The sequence below is a fragment of the Dicentrarchus labrax genome, unplaced genomic scaffold (assembly GCF_905237075.1).
Source record: "Dicentrarchus labrax unplaced genomic scaffold, dlabrax2021, whole genome shotgun sequence".
In the NCBI taxonomy this organism is placed as follows: Eukaryota; Metazoa; Chordata; class Actinopteri; family Moronidae; genus Dicentrarchus; species Dicentrarchus labrax.
In genome coordinates this window covers 994,217-1,004,473 of record NW_026136723.1, presented here as the reverse complement: position 1 = coordinate 1,004,473, position 10,257 = coordinate 994,217, and the positions used below count along the sequence as shown (strand labels likewise).

Here is a 10,257-nt window from a genome sequence, read left to right as displayed (position 1 = left end):
CAGCTAGCAAACTAAACACCCTTCCAACTTGTGCACTTAGGGTGAAGGTCTCCACCAGGTGTGTCAGGGGGCATTCAGACCAACACAGAGTAAAAGTAAAATAATACAATAAAATAGCTAGCCTACATAACACATAACCCAGCAGCGGATTGGAAGTTACTTAGAATGTAGCAACACAGCTAACCTTTATGACTGAATGTAGGTGACTGTCACAACCCGGCTGGACAAAGAAGGGGAGAACACACATGAGTTGTGACCCTAACCCTAAATCACAAATTAGTGATCAAACAAACAGCTACAATAAAGAGTGCTGACAGATACTCTTTTAACAAGGGCTTTTGGAAAGTAGATAGAATGATTTCTGTCAATATTTGACAAAGAAAACTACAATTTTGACAAAACTGTGGATGTATTAATGTCAGTTAAACTGCCTTGGATATGGGTTGCTATAGCAACATAATGTTCAACTGAAACCAACTGCTGGTGGCAAATAGACTAGTTATAGTAGTCAGTGGAGAGTAACTAAGTACATCTACTCAAGTACTGTACTTAAGGAACTTGTACTTTATTTGAGTATTTCCCTGCTCCGTTTTTCTGTGTTTATTGAAAGTCCAAGATAAATGAGATGAATGACGTAGGGGCCTACCGTTTATTTGCTTGTTGTCGTTACTTTATACTACTACTACTTTATACTTTTACTCCACTACAACCCAGTGGGAAATATTGTACTTTTTGCTGCATTGCATCAATAAATATCTTCAGTTACCAGATATTTTGCAGAATCAGATGAAAGAATGCAAAATATAAGCCGCAAATACATTGTGATGTATTGTTATTGTAGGCCTATGTATAATTTACAGTTTATTTACTGAAATGCCATCTTGTATTATGAGTTACTTACTTGCCTACTTTTGAATGCAGGACTTTAACCTGTAACAGAATATTTTTACACTTTGGTATGGCTACTTTCAGTTAAAGAGCTGAGTACTTCTTCCACCACCACATTCACTAATAAGGAGTATTATAACTATGGATCTCTCCAGTCAACCAGCAGGATCAGAACATTGGGTTGGTTATTATTGTTATTATTATCATCATTATTATTATTATTATTATTATTATTATTATTATTATTACATGAAGCCTTATCTATTCCTGATCAAAAGCTGTCAGAAAGTTGTCAACATCTCATTGCATGTTTGTATTATGTGTGAAAAAATTAAATTTCATGTAAAATTAATTTTGGATTGGCCTCAGTACAGTCTCAGCTGCAACAGAACATCATGAATATGTAACTGCTTAATACCCTCGTCAGGTGCATACTGTTGTGATGCTCCCTCTGTTTCTCTGTTGCCTTCCAGCAGAGAAGACAGAGGCAGAAGAAACAAGACAGGGAGGCTACTAGGAAAGAATAAAGGCAGGAGAGAAGAATGAGCGTGGAAAGGAAAACAGACAGGTAGAACAAGACAGCCTTTACAGGTTTAATAAGGAACAGTGAGGGAGCTAAACTAAGACGGATAGTCAATATCGATCAGAAGGTTGCCAGGGGAAGGGGAGAGTTAAGATGTTTGTGTGTGTATGTGTGTGGTGGGGTTATACACAGGAGGGGAGCCAGAGTAATAAAGACAGACGGAGAGGAAATCAATGCCCGGGCCAGCAAGACAAACATTTAGAAATGAAGTGCAGTGCCCCTCTGTAGCGACAGTAAGAGCCAGTCGGCCAGAACTTCCACTGACATTCACAGTCCAGTCACACAGTGGGCAGCAGCAGATTACACAAGACTGAGGAGACTGTAATAAAATGGCAAGCACAGAAAAAACTTCTAAATGCAAATATATATAAGTATCAACAAGTAAAAGTATGCCTACTGTGAAGATGAGAAGAGTTTTGTTTGAACTGCTTTTTTCTATACTATGGACCCTGGGCACAGATCCCACGGGGGTCGGAGGGGACTGTGTATCCGGTTCAAAGGTTTGCATGTACTTAACACAATGAAAACTTCAGCAATAATGCCAAAAACTCATTTTTATTAAAGTTACCTGCAGCTTTGTAGTAGAAATAATATCCCTTAAGTTTGAATATTGCATTTCTAAATGTTGTGTTGTTTTACGTAAAAATGTCAGGTGAGCCCGGGGACCTGTATACCTGAATGGCAAACCAGCTGTCAAGAGTTCATTTTCATGCTTTTCTCATCTACCCAGGAGGCATCTTTGGTGAGTTTGGGTCTCCTGCACACCTGATTCCTATCAACAAATCACCCCTGTGACCTGCTCCCTGCTGGCTCAGCCAGCCTTTATTGGCTCATCAGGATGCATAACATTTTATAAGCAGTCCTTTTTTGCCGTTAAGGCGACAAGTTGGTGTTCAAGCTACTCTAAATAACTTGCCAAAATTGGGACAGACCAGCTGCCAAAATAGGGATCTGTCCCCACAAAATGCTTGCAACTGCCTCCTCTGATCAGAAGAGTCTGTTCCTGCTGCTGAAATGAAAAGTGCAGCTGGGAGCTCAGTGGTGCAGACAGCATTACGTCATTCTCACTCCCATGTAACATCAAGTTTGAGAGGAGCTTGCAAACTTTATAATTAGTGTCAGGCCAGTTATCTGAAATCACAGAGGGATTATAAGGTTGTCCAAAATGAAATTGGACCAGAGAATTTTAACAACAGCTCTGTTTGCTCTCCCTGAATACACTGCGCACCAGCACAGGTGTTCTCAGTTATAGATAGATAGTTATTTAGGCTGATTAGACTTTTTCTCAGGAACACCTTGTTAGATTTGCTGTATGATTCTTCAGACTTCAGCTTATCTGCAGCCAGTACCCATCCAAGTTCAAACTGTTAAGAGGTCGAATAACAAGTGAAAACACCTGCAACACCTTTCATAACGTACCCTGTGGGATTTCACTGTAAACACATTAATTTTCTTCCTCATTTTGTCACAAATGCATTGTATGTTAGGCAGAAAAACACTGGATTTACTACCGTTTACAAAACATTTGCAAGGACTAATTTGTGAAGAGAGAGATTTGTGCATGATGTGTTTTTGGGCAAACATACAAGAAAAATAACCAAAAACAAAACAATTTTTTATATGAAATCTCTAATAAACCTCAGCAGTCTGGGGACACCCGCAATCCTTTTCTGGATGCCATAGTTAGGTGTCAGTCGAGCAGTACGTATTGACAGTAATTTCCCTTATTTCTGAAGTTACCATCTTCCCTTACTCATTAAAGGTTTACCTCTCCAACTAACAATTCACATAACAAGGATCAGGTAACAAGCTGCCCACCCCATGTCATATAATATGTCCATATGATAGTACTGTGATATGCTTTGTAATAAAACAATATAATGATTCATTATCTCTTAATATTCCAAATGCATACAACCTCAAAAGTGTTATGCAAAGGCTGACTCATGCTTTAATAATGCACCATAATGCATCTCATTTTCCTACCTGCGATTATTACATAAGCGACCACATGCATATGTTTGTAGAACTAATCGATCTGTGAATCACTTTGTAACCTTTTTTCTTTTTTTTTGCATTTCAACGCATTACACATGTTCAGAGGGTAGGCCAAATGATTAATGTTACAATGAAAACTACTGAAATGAACAACTAGCAATCTAAAATCAACCTAAGTTTTCAAGTTCTGTTCTGATGTGTACCAAGGAGCGATTTCAGTAATTAGTGGGTAAAAATAAATCTGAAAGTGTTTGAACATCTCTAATGAGGAGCAGCTCTGTGACCCTGATGTATTTCTCTAAGTGCTTAAGCCATGTAGTTAATTCAAATTAGCTAAATGGATCAATTTAATCATAATTATTCACAGGGAAATTAATTGAATAGGTCAAAAGCACCTTACATCCCTCAATGTTTTTTTTTTGTAAAACATGCAAGAGTAAATATGAACAATAAATTGAGCATAGCGTTAGTTCAGGCAGGGCACGAAGTCAGGCTTAGCTTTCAGTTACAGCTATATCATACGATCACAGCTAGTCATAAACATACATCAGCTGATTCCTCTAAGCTTCCCATTGGATACCATGCACAGTCAGCTGACAGCTCACCTGATTTCCTCAAGCATCCAATTGGCTAACATCTACATGGCGCCTTATTTAAGCTGCTTTAGCCTGCCTGCCTATCTCTGCTGTTCCTCTACAAGCCTTTTTGCACCCACCTCCGACCCAGCTCCTCCTTTTTATATTTCTAATTAATCAATGTCATTTTCTGATTGCCATTGATGCTTGCTCTGTTCTGTACCCTGGGGGGTCTCTGCTGCCGCTCTCCTTGTCTTAAACTTTTCCATGTATGCACATGGAAGGGCAGGGAGGTGTGCTCTCCCTGCCTTAAGGTTTTCCACGTAGGCACGCGGAAGGACAAGGAGGTCCCAGAACAGAGCCATACCGCCAAATGTAATTCTGCTTGGAATATAAGATATTTTGACGAAAGTGGTCCTGACTGAACTTATCAAACAGTAGTTATACAATCTGAAAAATGTGACTTTGTGTAAATACAGCTTAACATAATATGTGCTAAACTAATTTATGAAAAGTATACAGACAAGAACCAGACATATATATATATATATATATATAGTGTTTTTCTCCCTCCCTATTCATTTTGTAACAGGCATTATTAATTTGCATTATAAGCTGCAATCTCAACCTATTTTATTCATCAAAGAACAAAAAACGTTAGACACGGCTGATTTTAAATAATGTACAATAACCTTGCTTTCTAACCACTGCTTGAATTCCCATGAGTGTGTTCGACGAGCAAATATGATAAAAACAAAATAAGGAGGCTGGAACCAGGCAAGCTTTATTGGTTTTAAACTTAACAAAACACCGCTGGCAGATAAAAACCACACTCCCGCAAGTAGCACGTTTGCAGGAATGATGAAAACAAATTTTGTTTGAACTCACATGAATTATATGCTCGATTTTTGACAGGTATTGAGTCAATAAAATGTCACTGGACTCAAAACATATACGACCATGTAAACTTCTCTACCTTTTTTATCATGTAAACACGTCTTGGGTAGACTGCATACAGCGTGTTCAGTATGAATATTTACACCTTTTTTATCACAGTTTGAAGAAATGTCTGCATTGAACAAAGGAAGTAAACACTTCAAAAAATGCTTCACTGCATCAGAGTTCTGCTTTTCTGCTGTGATGTCCTCAAAACAACACTGATGCTTCTGATTTACTCGTATCAGAGAAAAACCTCCAGAAGTCGGCTACATAAATATATCTGTGTATGTCTGTTTGTGTGTCTGTGGTGCTTGTGTATGCTCACTACACAGCATGAATGCTCAGCTTTGGCAATTAAAATAAACATCTCAAAACATCAGCAAAAAGCTCTCATACTCAGCTGCTAAATGATTTCCTATTTAATTTCCACATATAGCAAATAGTCATAAAAGATGCTAACACCGCAGTTAATTTGCTACACTGTTTTTTTCTTTAACAGTACCACAGGTTGTAAGCTTAACATTTTCCCCCGTAGGTCTAAAAATGGCTACAAACGATGCCCTATGCTGGGCACGATCGTTAATATGCTACAAAAACAAGCAATCTTTAAGTTTGTCACCTTAAGTCACTGTGCAACATGAGAACTTCAATGGGAATCAAACTGAAAATCTGTTGTCAATGTCATTTATTTTCTGTGTGTAGGTATAAAATATGTTAATCAACTTGTACAAAAGTAAGTGGACACCCCTGATTGTTTTGTCAACTGCCGTTTTGAAGGTCAAGAATGACCTCCACTTTTGAGTCAGCGAGGATTGGAGGAGCTAGAGGTGCTGAGAATCAGAATCACTACACTCCAGGAAACCCTAACTTCATTAAAGATAGCGCCACCTACTGGAAACAGGAAGTAAGCCTTGTATGACATATCATACTCTGATTTACATGGGATTTTCATGGTATGGTCTACTCATGATATCCACGCTTACTGGGAGGGCTTGTTCATCGCTGCTTGCAGCTTCAATTGATTGCTGAGTGTCTTTCAGAGGTTGGCAAAAACCCACGCTGTGGGTTATGGTAAGTGTCTCAGAGCTGAATTCTCAGGTATTTCCAGGCAAATGATATTAGACAACATTTCCTGAATAAATCTTTCCTCTTATCACCAGACAAAAGATCTTTCAACTCTGAAATAAATTATAAATTATTATTTATATTATTATTTTATAAATGATATGGACTTTTCTGGACCCTGCAAGACCTTGGTGAAAATATGTATAATCTTTCTCCAATTATAGATTGCTAAGCTGATTACATTAATAAACAACAGGAGGAGAAGTGGAACGCAATGCCATCTGTCACAGTGCACACAGTTTTCAGTTTGCTTCCCATGTAAGCTTGTGTTCATCAACGTGCCATCTATCCTTTATATAAACCTTATTTCTTATGTAAAACCAGGAAGAATTAGATTCAATTTCAAATCAGTCAATTCAGGAAGCACATCGTCATTCCAATAAGTAAAAAGAATAACTTTTATTATTCTGAGTAAACCTCCAAACTGTCTAATATGTCAATGATATTGACTATATGGGAGTTGGCATGAACATATATTTTTTAAAGAGCTCTAAACCTGAAACTTCCACTGACTTTCTACCATTGTTACATACTTCATAATCAGTCAGGTACTGAGCAGTAGAGCCAACAGGTAAGTCTAGTTTAAGTGTTTTAAGTTTAATTATCTTTTCTGAACTGAATGGATTCAAATGGAATCCAATCTGAACCCGGCTTTAAGAGTTCTGGTTTCTTGTATCTGCATGTATCATTATATACACACCTAAGAAATGTAATTCTCACTTCCATGGCAACAGCGTCAAAACTCCAAGGCAGCCATTTTGATTGTACCATGATCACCGAGGAAACAGACAGTCCCTGTTCGGTTAATGTTACAGAAACCACAGAAGCTTTCCGACTGCACTCGGCACTTTTAAAAAGTCTGTTACGTCGTCGGTTTCTTTCCACAAAATGTTGAACATTCATCCCCAAAGCTTCCCCTCAAAATACAAACAGCTTAGAAAATCCAAAAGCTAAAACACCTAAAACATACTGTAGTATTTACACCCCATGATAGTCGTACAGGATTACGTTTTTGTAACATTTGCTTCAGCAAGAACGTAGGAGAGGGGGGAGAAGAATTTCTATACAGCTGAAGTATAAATCTCTATGCATATACAGTTTACCTCCGATTGTGTGTATAACAGGTGTGATTGTAGGTCATGGTACATGGGCAAAAGTTGTAAGCAATACTTATTAATTATAATAATATGAACATTCCTTATCATATTGTTTTTTTTTTTTTCAAATACAGTTTTTCATGAACAGGGTTGGGAAGTAATATAGTAAAACATGGTAGTTTTTTTTTTTTTTTACAAAATAAATGTGATTGTGGAGGACATTTTGAAAAAAATGGTTAAAATGATCATTACGACAGTCTTGAGTAGGGCTGGGAAACATGGTCTAAACTTGGTTTTCTTTACACAGTTGCAATACAATATCAGTTTTGACTCAAATGCTGTGCACATGTAGAATAAATACATAAATCAAATACATTTGAACATATTCTATTCACTAAAATCTGTGCTGACTCGTCATGCGGCTGTTATTACTGGAGCAGTACAATTCACTGCTGTCATTCTGAAAATGTTTGATGTTCTGTTGCTTCACAGATAATTTCTACAAACTTCCATACCGATCACACATCATTCTGAACAGACATTTTTTTTAAATCAGCTGTCGCTATCTTAAAGGGAAACTTTTGCCAATTTTCAGCCAGCCTTGTATCTTTAGATTATGGGTGGTATATACAAATGAATAATGTTTGGAGGCAGTGCTCCATTCATTCCTATGAAAGCTGCTCAGTGGCTGCTCGAGCCAAAAAAGCCACTTCCCATTGCAAAGAAAGCACCTGGATAAGAGCGGCACACGCTCTATTCGCCACTGTGACCGAACTTCGGGTTTATCCCTCTGTTAATTTGAGTGGGCATAAATCATTTAATGTTGCAAATCTTCTACACTTATCGGACTGGATGGATCAAATTCTGATAGCGAAATGAAACAGACGGTTCGACCATAAAACTCCTCTTCCTGCTCTTCCTGGGTGCTTGCTCTCAATCCGACCCTCTGTTGAGGCGGGCATCAAAAAATGCTGTTATTACAACCTGTAGCTCGAACAACAGCCCTAGACCCACAGACCATCAGGTCGAGAGAGGCAAATGAAGCGGTAAATGAGTGGGGAGCTCTGGGTGCAGGCAAAATGGAGTTAGTTAAACATTGTTCATTTGTATATATTACCCATTGTAATGGTACAAAGCTGGTGGACAGCAAATCTTCCCTTGATGGCCCCTATGCTGTGTGCGACATTGGACCTGTACTGTACAGTAGTGATAGTTTTTGTTGTGTTTTTTTATCCACCACCTCTCCCTAAAACCCAAATGCCACAGTAACAGCAACACTTCTATAATTCAGTTTTTAAAGGGGTTGCTCTCCTTAGTTTGTTTTCAACATTTATTTAGAAAGTAATCAAAAGGAATCAAGATGTTATGAAATAACCTTCCCAACCTTGTCCATGGAATTATAAAAAGATGAAATGATAGATTTTTTAAAAGTCTTTCCCAAGAAAAGCAGTCCTTGTTTGATGAACGGATAATAACATTAAAGCCAGATATATTGTTTACCCTCTTTGTTGTTTTTGTGAATGGACAGCATTTTGGAAATGATTCAGTTTCCTGTTTCCTGTGCTGCTTCACACTGTTGCCTGTGTATCACGGCCCTGATGATGAATGTACCCGTCAGAAACCCCACAAACGTCTTGTTGCTACTAATCATCGTATCCCTCACTCCTCCCCTCCCATGTTCCCTCCCAGCGTGTTGAAAGTTTTGTTAAGTGTCTGTCTTCGTCTTGGGCTCGGCATCAGCAGTGAGTCATCCCTCCGCCCACCTGCCTCTCCTCCCCTCCTCCCCTCTTTTCTTTTCTCCTCTTTTTGATCTCCTTAAACCTCCCCTCGTCATCCACTCTGCTGCATCCCTCCTCCCACACACTTCGAGGATGCAGGATTTGTGTTTGTGTGTGTTGTCTTATGGTGTGTAAGAGCTGTAACGGAGCCAATATAATCCCCCCAGTTGTGTTTTCCCTCCCCTTCCCTTGCGTATGTAGCCTAGCATGGCGAGGCGCTCATTCGCATGTGCGTGTGATAGCGGGGAGGAGGCACGGCTGAGGGTGGCCCCGCCATGGGCAGGGACTGGGGCGGGGGCCCGCTCGGGTGGGGGTGAGGGTGGGCTTGGGCGTGGGATGCTCTGGATAGGGTGGAGGTGGCGGCCATGTGGAGGGGGTGTGGGTAAGAGGAGGAGGTGGAGGAGGAGGAGGCCTGCTGGAGCTGGTAGCTGGCCGCTGATGAAGGCCCAGAGGAAGAGGGCGTCGGGTGGGAGCCGCTGCCCCCCTTGGGCGGCGGCTGCGGTGGCGTCTGGTTGAGCTGGATGGAGATGTCGGAAGAGACTTCAGAGGCACTGCGGCCCCGCTGTGGTGGAGGCCAGGAGTCCGGGTGGAGGAACTGGCCGCTGTAGTCACTGCAGTCGGACATGCGGGGGCGGTAGAGGGCGGGATGAGGCCTATACAGCTCCTCCTCAGCATAACGCTTCATGAAGAGGTAGACGGACATCACTCCTGCACCCTGGGACATAGAGACATTGATAAATACACAGGAAACAATGGTTAATGCAATGTCATACATCTTTCTCAAATCTTTCTTCTCATCAATCTTCTAGCAGCTGCAGCCATCTTTTAATCTGGCCTGCCCTGCAAACTAGTGTCGGCGACATGCTTTTTCCACACATCACAGCTGTGATATTGGATGTTGTCAGAGCAACTTACAGAGACCAATCCAGCTATGCTTTCCCTCTTAATTCTAGTTTAGAGTTACTCTTTAAAGAGTTCTTAAATTCCAGCTTCAAAGCAGTATTTCACTGCCCCCTGTGGCGGCATCCCAGGTTATAGCCTAACCCACCCCAACGGGGGTGTTATGGCGTACTGACACACCCTGCAGTACACCTCTACTTGACTTCAACAACATTATTGAATAATAGGATGAAAATAAAAAAAATAAAAGGATAACTTGACCATTCTTTTGTCACCACCAACTTTGTGGAAATGCTTTTTATTTTTTATTTTTTTATTTTATTTTCTTACATAAGGAATTTACTTGACTGACAGAAATATGTCAAATGTATGCC

General features: G+C 40.0%; 1 protein-coding gene across 3 annotated transcripts in view; it reads right to left on the bottom strand.

Moving 5' to 3' along the window:
- Nucleotides 1-4,807: 4,807 nt before the first annotated feature.
- The window catches only part of cacng7a (calcium channel, voltage-dependent, gamma subunit 7a), a 41,167-nt gene continuing 35,717 nt past the window's right edge, over nt 4,808-10,257 (bottom strand). For all 3 annotated transcript variants that reach the window (XM_051391078.1, XM_051391079.1, XM_051391080.1), the window contains one exon: nt 4,808-9,698. In XM_051391078.1, coding sequence (XP_051247038.1) covers nt 9,186-9,698 — 513 coding nt within the window. In that variant the 3' untranslated portion in view covers nt 4,808-9,185. The remainder of the gene's footprint in view (nt 9,699-10,257) is intronic.